Source organism: Dermacentor variabilis, chromosome 2 (assembly GCF_050947875.1).
Source record: "Dermacentor variabilis isolate Ectoservices chromosome 2, ASM5094787v1, whole genome shotgun sequence".
NCBI lineage: Eukaryota > Metazoa > Arthropoda > Arachnida > Ixodida > Ixodidae > Dermacentor > Dermacentor variabilis.
Window position 1 is genome coordinate 53320584 of NC_134569.1, and position 16410 is coordinate 53336993.

A 16410-nucleotide genomic window follows, 5' to 3' on the forward strand; every position below is an offset into this window, starting at 1 on the left:
AGTGGTAGGGAAGTCAGAACAAAGCACTGCAGGTTCATGTTATCTCACATAGGACATGTTTTAGTTCAGCTTTTCCCGTATGCATTTTGATTTTTGCGGATGGTAAAAACGGAGTTACAGGAACGATCGCTACAATTGACGTGTGCAACAAATAAAAATGACCCTTTAGATGCTCTAAAGGGTTCTAAATGGTTGGAAGGGTTACAACATGCAGTATATATTATGCATTTGCTTGCTTCTTGCAATCATGGGTGACGGCACTTATATGGAGTTTAACTCTTTGAGGGTCAATTTCTTTTGCCAAATGTGGCTGGCCAGGATTGAATCTTTTTATTGCAGATTTAAAATCCTCAGACTGACCTACTTCGAAAAAAATTTACTGCAACTTTTCTAGAGTGACTACAAGGTGACAAAAACATATTTCCCATAGGTAAACATGCATTGTTTGTTCATGAATACAGATAGGCTTGCATAAATACTTATAAAAGTTATACTAAGAATAAAAAAGTAGATACACTGAAATAGATATAATCTGACTTGGCACTTGGGCAGCAGTCCACATTGGAGGCATTGCCACTCGACTCACTTGCAGCAGAGCAACGAGCACGTATGCCCATAGCGTAAATGAATCATGTGTGTAAGTGCAAGCAAGAAAACTCTATGGTCGTGTGCCCTTCAGTAAAACTGAATGCGTTGGAAACTTGCAGTAATCCTTCATTCTGTTGCCGACGAGGGGCTATCAGTTTTTACGAGCAGTTTCTCGTGAAAAGAAACGCAGGCATCGCAGCATCGTTCGTATAAAGTGGCATCATTTGTATATACCAGCACCTGCCTGTGAACAGATGTAATTGCACTCCTGTGAGTAACAGAAAAGTGAGGATCTAGCAGTGACCCTTTGAGAGATTAGAAACCAAATAGATATCAGTTCTTACGAGCGCAACGAACATAAACAGCCCGCCAGACAAAACCAAAACTAACGCATGAGCAGTCACTGAAATGCCAGTGTAAAGAAGCCGTGAAATGAAAACCAAGAAACTTAGGAGCCAAAAAAAAAAATTTTTTTTTTATTGCATCCACACACAATGGCACCGTTTGCTGGGCAACGAACGGTTAAAAATCTAAGCATATATATGGCACCGTAAATATATGACATCGGCCATTTGAGACATGTTTGCAACGCCGTATAATTACGGCATTGATGCTCAAAGGGTTAAGCTGGAATTAAGCTGGAAGAATGGTTCATTGCATATGGAAACGATGTCAATCACGCTTTGCCATGAGTATAGGTAATTCAAGATTGCTTCTGCAATGCCCACTTCTATAGCGCACTATTAAATGGTTTTTCATGTAACGAGGAGGAGGAGGAATAAACTTTTATTGTAGAACCAGCACTTTATGATGGCCGGGCAACGAAATGAAAAAACATTTTTTTACAAATTTCGAACTCAAACGAAGTTGAATTGACACTGTAGGGTGCATTAATTGAGCTTTAATTAAAGTGCCTGATTTCAACCAACCTCATTTCCCTTCATAAATGACAACATGAGCTAGTGGTCCTTTGCACTGGGCTGATGGACTTGGTGTTGCATTGGCAAGTCAAGATAGTAGGTTTGATTCCTGGCTATCAGGTGGCATTGAGATATAGATAGAATGCAAAGCTGCCTGTGAGGTGATATTTTGGTGAATGTTAAAAGCGCTTGAAATTTCTAAAGATAATCTGGAGCCCACTGCTATCCTGTTTCTATTGTAGCTTACTTGTTGCTTTGGCACACGAAAGTCGGTCATAAGATGTGAAATGGTGAATATGTGAATGTAATAAAGCGACAACACAACTGAATAGCTCGACTTCTCCAAATTCTCTATCTTTCTTTTTTCGCAAGGAACGTTTGATAGTTGCTGTGCCTGACTGTTCATTACAGGTGCTCAGTATTGGCCATGCAGCAAGAGTATCGGGACATCGGTTCAGGATAAACGACATCACGTGCCATCCTGTGCTCCCACTGCTGCTGACCACGTCGCACCACAACCTCCCCAAAGGGAAGGAGCCCCTGGACGAGGAAGACGAACAGCCGCAGCCTCAGGACTACTTGGACAAACGGCGGCGGGAAAGTGCACCCACTGCTGCACCCACGGAGGGCTTCTGCAGTGAGCTCATCCTCTGGAAGGTGGAGTCTGTGGGACCCCTGTCCAAGTCTGGTGGTGTCGCCGAGCTGGCCCGCATCAACTCGCTCGAGCCATCTGCCTTCTCCAACGTTGCCTGGGTTCCTACACTGCTTCCCAGGTTCCCCTCCTTTTTTTTTTCTTGTTTTCACATTGCATAAGTTTCTGAGAGATGGGGCAAATGAGTGCTGCAGAAATCCGCATGTTGGAAGATGTTTCATGAAAGGTGAAAAATTGCCATTCACCTAACAGTAGCATGAAGTTTCAAAGGAAACTTACAGAGGCTTATCAGAAAGAAAGCGGCTTAGTTGAAGAAAATTCATTCTGGTTCGGTGTTTGAATGAGGGACCAGCACATTTAGGACAGTTCCTCTGCCACCTGAAACTAACAAATCATAGGCCCATGGCAAATGCAACTCGCAGTGCACATGGCAAATGAGTTCTATGGAAATCCGCAAGGCAGTGGAAGTTTCATGAAAAGAAAAAAAAAAGCTTAAAATTGCCAAGTAGGCCACAGGAGTTCTGGAAACAAGTTCTGACAAGTTCTGAAGCAAGTATTTTGTTGCTCACAGAGTGGACTTGCTTAGTGGTTACGGCAGTGTGCTTCTGAGGAGGAGGGGTAGATTTTAATGAGAGAGGAGGAGAGGTCAGCCTGGAGAGCATGTCTCTAGCCTGCTGCTCCTCACTGGGGTAAGGGGAAGTGGGAGATAAAGGCAAAGCTAAGTGGCAGGCGATTATGATATGAAACAATGCACTACTGCTGTTGAGAATTCCTAAAGAAATTACTAGAGTAATCTCTCTGATGCCAGGGCCTACGGAAACCACAACTATGATGGTTCAGCCAGCAATACAATGACAGGCAGTACTGTGGATTTGCCTGAACTTCATCCTTTTGTCTTCAAACAACTTTGTGGCTGTGGATATTGGCCATCTTTAACAAAATATTTCTTTATATAAGTGGAACAATTCACAAGTTATCATTCACATCTGCAGAGACTTATTGACTTGATGTATTCATAAAAATACTTCACATATGTATGCCAATCTGGCAACTGATACATCAAAGGCAGCAAAGCTATATAAAACGAGTTCTTACTCCCTCTGGAAGCACAGTAGAACCTAATTCATTCGTTTTGGATAAAAACACAATAGAAACATGCTGTCTAGGAAAGTGTACAATCCGAAGTCACAAATATTCAGCAGACCCTAACTGTAGTTTATATCTACGTAATGCAAAATGCTGCACAAATCATTGCAGCATGCGACACTGATACGCACTAATATTGTGGGACCCAAGCTGGCCGCAATGCAGGTTGTCATTTTTGTGGCATTGGCAAGCTTACGTTCATACACCTCAAATTCCGCCTGGCTCAGCAACTTTTTTGAGTAGAGCAATTCGGCGAGAAGTTTTGATGTGCCCATTCAGCGAGAATCATTGCAGCATGAGACGCAGATACTCAGGCCCAAGAAGCACATTGTCGTTTTAAGGCAGTGATGATAAACCAAAACGAAATCGAGCTGGTGCGCAACGGCGGAATGCGATGCCACGATGCTGCCAGAGCAAGACATGATGTGCACATTGCGCTGCCTGCAGCAGGGAACGGCAGCGTATTTGACTTATCAGCAACTTATTGCCTATCAAAAGCATGCAGTGCATTACTTACGCCACACGTGCTGTGAAACAAATAGGTAAAGATGCTTATTGCAGTATTGCTGGTGACGACAGTTGTGAATGGCAACATGCGACGACCTATGAGAAGATTTGCTGGTACCAGAATAGGAAACTGAGTGCATGTAGTATTTTCTACACTCTTAAAAAAAATTTGCACCCTTTGGGGATTATCTTGTCCCACAACAATGCAGCTTGAAAAATTAATGTATAGTGTATTGGGTTAAATGCTAGCACATATATCTTTGCATAGGAAGATTGAACGCACTACTAGTTTGCCTGTTTAATTAAATATGTATTTGTTTTGAGTAAAGAAGTTAATGTGTGCTTTTCGTTTTCTCTTTCACCTGAAACCATGCAGCACAACATTGGGCAGCATATCCAATTCACCAAGTGCCTGCTTTGTGGCCTCGGATGGTCTCCAGCTACGAGTGTACCAAGCTGTGATAGATGCGCGCACACTGCTTGCCGAGGTGTTGGCAGCAGCTTGTCGGAAGGATAATGCTGATGTGAGTTACTAGTTTTGTAGATCTTTTAATAATTTGCATAATTACAAACAGTTTCTTTTTTTAGAACACAAACCAAGCAATCTGGGGCGCGATCAGGGATCCGTTGTTCAGAGCATGTGTTCCGTTGCACCGCGCGCGATTGGCCTAGGCCACGCCGACTAGCTGATGAAGTTAGCGCAGCCTAGGCCAATCGTGCGAGGCACAACCAAATGCATGCTCCAAACAATGATCCCCGATTGTTCCCTGCACTCAGTTACAGCTTTGCATCAGTGAACATGCATCACTTAATCAATATTAGATTTAAGCTAAGCTAAAAAAGCTTAGCTTAATACTGCTATGTTGATTACTGCTATACTGCTATGTTCATTACTGTGAGCGCTTTTGGAGGGAAAGGGCCATGCAATTAACATTTCACCTAGAACTTTGTTTCTCCACATTCAGGCAGCTTGACAGTGCTCCAACAGAAAAATGTCACTGTCAGCAAAGACTTACTGTTGTAACAAATTACCACACCATTTGTTGTATCATGCTATAAGGACAACTTTAAGCAAAATTTATTAAATACCAGCTCCTTCATAGAAAAATTCTCAGCCTGTCCTGTATCTAGAAATAGTACCATTTTTATTTGAATATAGATCAACCTTCTTTTTTTAGAAAGTGTGACACAAAATTAGCTATCCATTTATATTTGTGAACAAAGCCAGCAAAGTACCGAGCTATCAGAGTTCCACTGTTGCGCCGGCTGTAAGGCCAGTCTGGAGATTATCCAGACTGACATTAAAGGGCCCCTCACCAGGTCTGGCCATTTTGAACTGACAAACACAGAGCATACAATGCGCGATAATGATCGTGTCTGCAAAGTATTACATCGCTACACACACGGAAAGATCTGAAATTTCAAACCAAACGCCATTTTCCCTTCCCCTCACGGCCGTTGCACTCCAAGCAGGAGGATGACGTGCATGTGCTAGTGTGCCTACGTACATGTGTTTGCCGTGACGTCACTCGTGGTGACACGTGATTTCAAGAATTATTGTAGGCAGCATCTGTTATTTGTGTAATATGTTGCTTTTATAGACGAATTAAAGCTTAGCGAAATAATAAAGCACAAAAACCGAATGCCTGCATGTTTTTGTTTTACTTCGCTCCGCAGCAAGAGATATGTACTTCTGTTTCATCTGCTTGTCCCCACTGTCGTGCAGTGGCGCGTGCAGACACTGAAACTATGTCATTTCCTACCGTGTTCCAGTGCGGGATCATGCTCTGTGATCTGCTTGTGTTTGCCTTAGTATTTGTGTAGCACTGACTTATAGTGCTAGTCGGGTGTCCTCGTACACATGCGCGCAAAATCGTGCGCTGCGCGAAGCGAGGCAATCACTGCAGCTCGCACGTAATGCCGTCAGCGGAAGTGCGCTGTACCGCAATAAAGTGAGGAGAAAAAGAAATGAAGGCGGGGCCCATGATGTATGCGTCACGCGATCCTTGAGGTCCGGTATGGGAGAATGCAGGGAAGGAATTTCACTTGGGAGGAGGCTAGACGGGGCAAGTGGAGAGGGTGTCTCGCTTGGCAGCGGCACTTGCCTCCTGAAATCATGGGTTCGCGGCACTGAAATATTTCTATGTCGGCTATCAATGAAGGTTTATAACAATTTTTCAGCAGAATGCTTCCTAGAGTACACGTAACAACTTCCAGCGTATAACCAAAATTTGCTATGGGGCCTGGTGAGGGGCCCCTTAAGACATGCTGCATATCCAACACACTCTGTGTCACTGAGGATGACGTTGCTTGGGCTGCCGAGGAAGCCTGCAGATCATTCGACAAGGATGACCTCTCCGGTAGTTCTGAATAGGCTTCCACTTGTGGCATCGACTAGCGAGATGTAGTAGCTGAGCGTATGGTAAATAAAGGTGTGTGACGTTATAAAGTTCTTTATTTTGCTTTAAAGATCTGGTTCAACCTATATTCGAAATAAGTTTTTATTTCTCAGGTTGTTCAACATCAGGGGTCGACACATATTTCTGTTCCAACGCATATTCAAGTAATTATAATATTAAGCATGGAATGTACCTTCTTTTGAATTGTATGTGTAGTCTTATGCAATGTCCCACACTGGCTGGTTGAGTTGTTGGCACAGAATTATGGTTATAGGGAAAAGCAGCCAAGTCTGCAGCTGCAAGTGCACTTTATTTAGCATGATATTGCATGCAGTGAACTTCATGTCTTCAATTTGCAACATTTTTGCAACATTTTTGCAACATTTTGCCAGTGCCGCCTGTTTGTGTGAACTTCATACTGCACATTAAAGGGACACTAAAGGCAAATAATAAGTCAAGCTAGTAGTGCTCGAGAATCTCTAAAGCATCAGTATTATCGCAAACAGAGCCTTAAAGTTCCTGCCTGAAACAATTTTGATGATATTGTATAAACATAGAAAGAGAATGCACAAAAACAATCTTTCACTACACTTAAGCACTTCTTGGCAGGTGTTACAACCTGCTTCGTTTTGATGAGAGCTCCGCTGTCAGTGTCAGTCTCAGTCTTTTCGTGAGCGCCATGATTCGCTTATGTTGCGTTGTGGGCTGCAAACGTAGTGACTTCAAGCTGCGACATCATGTCCCTTTGCAAGGCAGCAGATGAGCGGAGTGGCGGCAGCGCATTGGATTGTCGCTCTCCGATCGGCGCCAGGATTTGCATGTTTGCGGCCGTTACTTTACACCGGAGGATTACTACCACAATAGCGTTATGCAAGTCCAGTACTTGGGTAAACGCAAGCGCATGGGGACAGGGCCTGGCCGTTTGACCACTCCGTTTCACGAGATGAGCAGAAGCGCAAATGTGAATGGTCTGCACGGTGCAGCCACCTGGTGGCACTTAGCTCAACCAAACACAGTAGCAGTAACGAAGTGAATTCTTCTTTGCTGTTGGTGTAAATTTTTTGCAGGAGCGTAATCTTTAACATGTTGTTTTTGTAAATGGTTAAAATGTTTTGCACTTGGTTAGAGCAATATTAGCTCTTTGTTTGGCTGGTTAAGCTCTGTGCCAACAGGTGGCTGGTCCGTGCAGACCTATGAGGCTGCTCACGTACGTCTGCGCTAAAGCTGCTTCATCAGCTTGAGTTTATGCCTCTACCCATCCATCGAAATGCCCAGCTCGCCTGTGGTTACCGGAATACCAGACATGTTCAGCGCTGTGATAGAATGCTCGCAACATACACTATTTCAATAGCTCTCGCTTGGAGTTGATTGCCAAGCAGCTGCCAGAGAGGTTGAAGAGGCTTTGCGTGCGCGCGCTCCTAGAGAACCGAAAGTAGACGACACAACGTGCCATCATGACGCAGAGCCAGTAAAGGCGGAGATTAGCCCCAATCACTCTGCAAACAAATTGAGGAGAAAATGCATGGCTATGGAGCAGGTTAAGTTGTAATCGTCCACAGCTCTCCTAATATGAGACGCTTCACACAAATTGTGGTGTGAATGATTAACTGTAGCTGTACCCTACGCATCTACAAAATTTGTCTGAACCGTTTCAGGGGCCCTTCAATAATAAAAAAAATTGAGGTAAATGCAGGACATAATTAGAGACTCCACTGGGACATTCAAGTACTTGCCCGATGGTGAAAGCACTCCTCAGTTAAATTCCGTCACTAGTACTCAACCACTCGTTGCAAAAAACATCCTTGTATTGTATTATAAGACAAAATTAAGTGCTACTTGTCAAGTTTTATTTCATTTTTAGAAAAAAGAACTCATTGGAAATTACCCTTGACAACGATGTAGGCAGTTGAAAGGTTTCGTTTTTGCTCAACTCTGTGCTGCCCGAGCTTTCACATTTCAATTGTTTCATTATCGCGTAGTGCTGTGCTGGTTTTGCTGCCTCGCAAAACTTGCACAAACTGCAAGTAGCAGAGAATTCAATTTCCATGTGATGTTGTGGAATGCCCAAACACTCTACGCCACTTGACTAGAAAGCACCTGCAGCAGCGAATCCACCGCCGTGTCTTGGCTCGATACCACCGTCTGTCGGGCACCGTTTTACTCACCGACGGCAGCAAAGGGTGGTGATGGCATAAGCAAAGTCGCCATTCCCCCGGTTGAGTGGTGGGAGATTTAAATTTCGAAAAAGGTATTCGGACCCTTCCGATGAAATTTTCTTGTAAACTAAGTCTTTTCTTGGCACGAAACAAGCGTTGCGAGGTTTCTGGAATGGTATTAAAACAGTCCACATTGACTTAGTATTTGCCTTTAGTGTCCCTTTAAGCAGTGGTACATGCACCTGGGCAATAGCTCAGACCTTCTATTAGCAGAGAGCAGTTTTATTTATTGTTATTTAAGGAACAAAATTTAAGTTCTATGCCAAAGATTTCGAGGGGTCTTAATGATAGGTTCCCAGGGATAACATATTGGTTTTCTTGCTTTTTCTGAATTCCAAAAAGCTTTTATTAGATATTGGACTCAGTTGAAAACTGCTCCGAAAGTGTTGAAAAGTTAATTCATGCTTTAAGAAACCTAAAAAAAGGAAGCACACTAAGGAGTACTGCTCAGGTATCATGACAAGCAAACTGGCTAGCATGAAAGACCTACATCATGCTTTTATTTCTACAAGTGCTGCCAAAGCGTCCAAGGCCTCGTGATATGTTAAGAAACTGTGCCTCTTATTGCTGCAGACCATCAGCTTGTCCAGCACCACGTCGTCTGGATTGGACATGCACCATGCAGGGCTTCAGGAAGAGTTTCGCATAGTCAGCCTCCAGTCCACAGCTCGTCCTGGCTGCATCGTCGAACTAGATGCCATTGCAGACGCTACAAATGTGAGCAGTGAAGTGCAAATCTCAATGCCTCTCACAAATGTACTGCAGAAGTAGTTGAACTGTGAGTGTGGCCATAGGACCTTTTAGTGCACCTTTAAGTGGCTTTCATGAATAAAATGAAGGAGTGTTACCAACACGTGCATGGCTGCTGCATCTAGCTGCATGGATCACAGCACATATTTTTAGTGACAGCAGGGGTGTGCGAATATTCAAAATTTTGGATACGAATTGAATAGTCTTGCTTTTCAGTTCATGTTCGATTCAAGATTTTTATATTTAAAGTTGCTAACAAATCGTCTGAATACTGAATAGAAGATTTCGAATTGAATATCGAATTAAAATGAAGAAAAAAGCAGAATATCAAATCGAAACTATTAAATATCAGCAAATTTTTCGCAGTTTAATGCTTACCCATTTTTGCCATGAAAACATGGTGCTTCACATGCCCGGAAGTCTCCTAGCATTGCAGAACAAGAAGGTAGCAAGCTATCAGTAACTACGGTACCTAGAAGTCAAGATACACCGTACGATCTATTCTAATTAAAGGGAACACCAAATTAGTATGGCAGCACTGATTGCAGCTCAGTTCTAATATATAAAGGCCTGGAAAATATTTTTTTTAATCAATATAATTTGTATTGAACAATACCAAGTGCTTTTCTTTGCTCTGAAACTAATAAATTAGTGACATTCTGTGGTACTGAATGCCATTGAGGTTCTCAGTTATATAGCGGATCTGTGTTTTGCGACAATCTTTATTTTATTGCATAGAAACTTTTGCTTTTGTTTTTCTCTAAAATACAAAAGGGCTATGCCTACTTGACGACATAAAGGAACTATAGAATGGAGCGGAATACATTGCTACAATATCGCTGCCCAGAAGTTGACAGCGCTATCATAGCTGAATGACGGCAGGTTTTTTTAGGGACAGTCATTGTCCTTGTCAGCATAGACATTGACGGCAGAGTTGGTGCCGCTTAAACAACCTGAAGTCGCCAGGACTGTGCCACTGTTTAACATGGGAATGAACAAACACTGGATGTGCAGAACCAACATCGTGGAACTCGCATATAGTTGGCCAGGGTTTGCTTGTCGTAAAGTTTGGGAGACATCAGTGATAGATTAACTATAGGCTTCGCTAGTTTCGCTATCGAGGAGGTGTCAGCAACATGGCCACCGACCATGCCACAGCAATGCCAATGACATATGAAAGCCAAAATATTGCTTTTTCTGCTCAACTCGGCAGTCAAATTAGCATGCAGTCGTGCAGGTGGAGTCTGAACTATTTAATGTGCCTTAGAGTGTCCAAAATTTCAGTCATACTTATACATTAAATTTATGGGCCAGTGACAGTGCCCCAAAGTAGAATGAAAAATTGCGCTTCTCTGAATTGTTAGTGTTTGAGCAATCAGTCAGCACAAATTGTGAATCAGCTAGTTGCTGACCAGAGGCTTCAGCTTTTCAAGATAAAGCAGACCATTAAAAAGCACCTCATGTCATTTAAAGCAGTGCTTGAGGCTCATCAAGACTGGCCTTGCTCAGAAGACTATTTATGACATTGAGTCTGGCCAGATGTTTCTGACCGATGTTAGCTCTAGCCTTGCTGAATACACGGCTAAGCTGGGAGCTGTCAATAAAAAATTCATAATATGTAAAAGGCAACGTCTGAGCAGCTTCACTTAATTTGAAATAAACTTATTACAGCATACTGTTTGAACAGGTTTGTTGCCTTCATTTAATTTAAAGGGATACTCAAATTTAGGTTTCCCTTCTTGGTATTTAGAGGCAAAGCAGTATTGTGTTACAGCAAGCAAATACTTTCTGGAATAATGCCTGTCAACTTTAACTGTTTGAAATAGCCTAGGACGTGGCCAGCAGTTGGTATTTATTTGCTGTAAAGTGCTCTGGAATCTTTATTCGGGTGCTCCAAACTCCTCCAAAATTAACATTTTGCTGCTCCAAAAATTGCTCCAAATCTTGGTTTGTCTCTGCACCACTGTGGAGTGAATTTAACTTTTTTGTTATTTCATGGTAGTATTGTTTTCTGTTGCTGCAGGACTGGCAGAACACGCAGCTGCTACATGTGTTCCAAGAGCAGCTCATAATGGGTGCCAAGCAAGGAGCGCTAGGTGGTTCAACCTCTGCACCCGGGGAGGAGACGCTCGAGAAGAATGTGGGGCTACTGGAAACATCATTCCAGGTGTGTTGACCTTGGCAGCTTCCTTAAAAACAAATTTGTTGGGTATATAATTTGGCTAGTTAGTATTACATTTATGGTGGAATTCATTGCAGTAACTCATTACTGATGCTGAGATGATGAAACTTAACGAAGGAAAACTAGACCCTAGCATTATTTCTTCATGATTTGTCATCCCGTTGCTTCATATCCCAGTAATGCGTAACTGTAGGTAGAGTATTACTTCATATGGTGATTATTGCATGACTTAATTTTAAAAAAGTAAGAGAAAAAAACGTCTGCGGCATATGGGTCATATTTTGTTTTGTTTACATCAGCAGATAAATGACAAAGGTCTGGTTTTATGTGTGGAGCATAAATAATACAGTTGCATGCTGATGAAAAAATATCAAGTAGAAAATGATTGATTACTTAGAAATATGAGCTTCTTAACTTAATAGAAATTTCAAAGAGGGAAGTGATACCTAATGAACAGTTTAACCAGCTGGCTTAATTTTCTTTCCAGCATAAGGGACTCTTAGAAGTGGTGACTCAGCTATATGCTTCAGACTTGGCTGCACTGCGTCACCAGGTTTAATAACAAAAACTTTTTGGGAAGATATTCCATGTTACTTCCCCTTCCTTAATATAGTGTAAGAAGTAACAGTGTATTAGGCAAATAATGCAAATTTAGCATATTTCCATGGGCATAAAACCAGGTCTTATACCGACTAGATTTAAAACCAGAAGCGAACTGTCCACTTTGTGCGCACAGTTGGTGCAGCCACATGAGTTTCTTGTCCCTTTTTCCAGCCTTGTCAGAAATGTTGTCCGAGCAGCTTCATGAACTTCATTTCTAAATGCTGGGAGGTGTCACACAGGTTTGTTGTCATTAAAGGGGTCCTGAACCACACCCCTCAGGCTTGGTGAAAAAACATTCCACGGATAGCATACACTGCTGTGAACATCTCAGCCAAGTTTTGCAGTCATGCGTGGCATGTGGAGCTTGCAAGCAGAGCACGAAGTCACCTTTCTCTCAAACGCTCTCGTTTCAATGGAACCCTGCTGCTCAAAGTTTTCTGTACGCTTTATTTCGTAATATGGCAGGTTCCCATTTTGTGGCTGCTATTGGCCAATAGCTGGCATCAATCAAGAAGGGAGTTTGGATAAGTGTGCTTCTTCTTACCGTTACTGGGTATATTTATTCACGAAGTTTAACAAGCAGGCTGAAGTAAGCGAAAGTCTGTTTTTGAATTCTGATAATAATTACATACTTCTGAAAAGAGCCAACTATCGTCTGCTCACGCTTGGCCGCCTGCGTAGGAATTAAATTTTGGCCACCTTGCTTATTGGTGTCGTAGCCATCGGGTCTCGCTAATTTCAGCTAGTAGTTTTGAACGCTCAACCAACCTCAAACCATGCGAAACTTAAGGTCAGACCACATGCGTGCTTGCCAGCGCTCACTTACTCCTGGCCGTTCCTGGCGAGTCTTGGCAGACTTCACTTCGTATTGAGCCCTTCCAAATGCACAAGTTGGATGTCGCTACTATCAGTCAATAAAGCTGGTGCATGAAAAAGCCGGTCCGCCCCACGCAGCACTGCCAGACTGTAGCGTATGAGCACGCAGTCAGCCACTGTCGTGCACAAAGCAAACGCTGCGCATGTGCATTACAGTTGCATGTAGCTGCGGTCTGCTACGTAGCATAGGCACCACAGCCGTTGAGCAGTGCCACAATGATTCCACTGGATGAGCGCACTGCAGCTCACTGAGGACAACTGTGTTGGGCTTACATTCGGCGCATTGTAGGTACCAAAATCGGAAGTAGGGGTGTCTACGTGAACATCCAAAATCTAATTTGAACTGCGCTGCTGTGATGATGTTCAGTAGGCGGAGAATTTTGGGTATGCCCCGCTCTGTCGTAGCCTTCGTAGGCAAGGCATTGAAGAAAGAGCGGGAGCACCATAAATGCGGTGTTTGATTGCCAATAATGGCGCTTCTGCTGAACACATTGAAGTACGTGTTGCGGCAGTGTATTTCTGAAATGGCCTTTTTTAACTTCAAATGCATCTCTCCACTTCGATCAAAATTGGTTCAGGGCCCCTTTACAAAATAACTACAGATGATTCTTTTGTTTCCAATCTCATATTAGGAGTGTATAATCAGTACTACTTTAAGAACTCACAAGCCAGGAAGAGGCTAGCTTGCTGGTTTTGTTTTGGTAGTGCATGCAGGATGTTGCCTTTTGCAGACTTTCTTTCTTTTGCACAGGCCTTTGTGGATCTTCGTCACACATCTGTGTTCGAAGAGCCTTTCTACCTGGTTGTTCTGGAAAAGACCGGCACTGGCCGCACTATGCTCCACATGTGGCGGCTTGTCATCAGTTCCAGGGCTGGTGCTGGAGGTAACACTGATTCATCTGCCAGACATTGTCATTGTGCAAGCCATTGGAGTCGTGAATATTCGTAATATAATGAATTGGTACCGCACTACAACCAGAATGAGTTTTCAAAGCCTGCACGCATGCAACACATGTAGGCTGAGCTCGCTCATATAGCTTCGCTGTCTTTAATGGATCACTTCCTCAGATTGGAATACATCTGTGAAGGATTTCTTTTCTATTCCTTTTTTATTCACTCTGCAGTGCTTCTCCTCTTGCATTGTCCGTGTTGCTCTGCCCTTCACCAGTGCTCCTGGTGCACCTTCTTGCGAAACGCGCTCACAGCAGGCACAGTCTGCAGGATTTTCGAGCAAAATTCGCAAAATTTATTGCCTACAAATTCTGAGTAAGAAAATACGGTGCTGCACATGCTCAGGAGTCTCCTGGCATCACATAACAAGAATGTAGCAAGCTATCAGTGACTTGGGTGCATTTAGGATGCTATACAGTACGGTCTACTCTTATTAAAAGGGAACACCAAATTAATATGCCAGTACTGATTACAGCTCACTTCTATATATCAAGATCCGTGAAATATTGTTTTTTATTAATAGAATTTTCTTCGAATAAGGTGCTTTTCTTTTCTCTGAGTAATGAATTGTTTTTTTATTCAGTTTAATAGTAGGCCTGTGCAGTGCTGCAATCTTTTATTTATTGCATATAAAATTTTGTTTTACAGTTGTCCTCCAATATACAGAAAGGCTTTCTTATCTTTGCGGCAGGTCAATGTGTGCAACAGACAAAAGGACCGTGTCATCCCATTACTTGATCACTACTCTGTGTGTAGTCGCCACCAACAGTAAAGAGCAGGTGCCATCCGTGCCATTTCATTGTCAGGTTCGCTGTGATTTGCCACCTGGCAAAGATTCTGACCTGTGGAAGATTATGGCAAATTCGTGCGATGCTTGCCCCACCCTGCCCCCCATTGTTTACCTGCCATCTGTGCAAATGCATGCAACTGGCAAGGACACTTTGCGCCCTCCTTCTAAGTCCAGAGCTAGTCTTGTGACAGGTTGCTTGAAGCTGCAAAGAGAGAGCGATGTGCATCTATGAACAGCGTCGGAAACAAGAAGCTGCCATACAGTGTATTACAAAGAAGGCAACCGTCATCAACAACTTTGCTGCAACCCTGTTCACTCGCTTTCGTTTGCGAGGCAGTTTGTCAGTTTTCTGAGTGTTGTGCGGCTGTTGCGAATAGATCTGTGTTGATTCAGCACCAAACTGCAATTTTAGTGGCCAACTCCCAATGAAGCAGCACTGATTAGGCCTAATGTTCTGGGCAGTGTGACAGTGATGAAAATTCAACGGGCCGCAGCAAGCCGTCGTCGAATGATTGCTACCGATATGTTCGTACAGGTGGCTGATAAATGATTGGTCCCGAAATGATGCGTGTGGGTTAATTACATTGGCGGCTGTTGAAGCAGCATAAAATTCGTTGACGCTTGTGCAACACAATTTGCATGCCTGTTGGTGGCTAATTGGCCTGATCTTCACTATGCACAAAGTAGCATGCAATATTGTCGACTGCCTCAATGAAATACCACACACCACGATAATCTGGACACTGGGACTCGAAGCTGTCTGCAGAAACAATCGCGCACACATGATAGCCCAAGGTTACTATAACCGGGCACTGCAAGAGATGGCAGAGCACCCCAATTGACAAGCACTACACACTTGCTATAATATACTTCAACACTACCGCCTTTCAAAAAGAATGATGCCACCGCAACACCCATCCCTCACCAGAGCTGAAGCCATGGCCTGGAGGCAACTCCAGACCAACACCCATCCTAGCATCACGCTCCTCCATGCGATGTACCCCACCCTTTATCAATCTCTTTGTCCTTTCTGTACAGAGCAACCTACCCTATACCATACCACATGGGCCTGCCAAAAATCCCCAAAATCTCGCATTGAGCCAGCGTTAGGAATCGCTTGCAGCGATAAAGTTTACTACCGCATCAGCATGGGCGGCCCATCCGTGGTGGGCTTAGCGCTCATTTTGCACCGAAAGTGAAGTGAAACACTCGCTTGGGCGGCATCAAGCACGGGGCCCCACGATGTATGTGACATGTGGCACTGCATGGGTTTCTGCACTGAATATTCTAAAGATCAAATATAGCAGATGTTGATTTGCGAATTGACATATTTTAACGTTCGCTATTTGATCCGGTATTACCATATTTGCATGATCCTAACACGCACCTTCTTTTAATGAAAAGTGCATTCAAATCTGTATGCACCATCACAATCTTAACTACTTCTTCTCCAAATCATAAAGAAAAGGCACTTACTAAAAAGGCTCATTGCAAGGTAACTAGCCATACTACCATCGAATAGACACTGTTGTTTTACGCCTTGGCTTGTGATCGCCATTTTACAGTTTGCTATACACCTGTCGTAGTGCTTCTGCTCAACTGCCTTGTGTGGAGGTAGTCCAGTGGCAGGATGGAAAAAAACAAAGATGTTTTCATTACAAGGCATCCTTCAAGGATAATGTGATCCTTCTGGCAGAACAACAGTGTAACCGGGCATGGTCGCGTGTGTTACCTATTCCCGAGACTTGTGTTCGTAACTGGTGGTGACAAAGGTATTTCTCATGCATTAGATGGAACTGAAGATGACCGGCAGACAGCGAAAAGGAGGTG

At 43.3% G+C, this 16410-nt stretch overlaps 1 protein-coding gene across 10 annotated transcripts in view; it reads left to right on the plus strand.

Annotated features, from left to right (window-relative positions):
• Nucleotides 1-16410, plus strand: part of Rbcn-3A (rabconnectin-3 alpha) — a 184406-nt gene that overhangs the window by 45977 nt on the left and 122019 nt on the right. For all 10 annotated transcript variants that reach the window (XM_075680510.1, XM_075680519.1, XM_075680514.1 and 7 more), the window contains 5 exons: nucleotides 1920-2281; nucleotides 4190-4337; nucleotides 9002-9145; nucleotides 11202-11345; nucleotides 13591-13723. In XM_075680510.1, the coding sequence (XP_075536625.1) occupies nucleotides 1920-2281; nucleotides 4190-4337; nucleotides 9002-9145; nucleotides 11202-11345; nucleotides 13591-13723 (931 nt within the window). The remainder of the gene's footprint in view (nucleotides 1-1919; nucleotides 2282-4189; nucleotides 4338-9001; nucleotides 9146-11201; nucleotides 11346-13590; nucleotides 13724-16410) is intronic.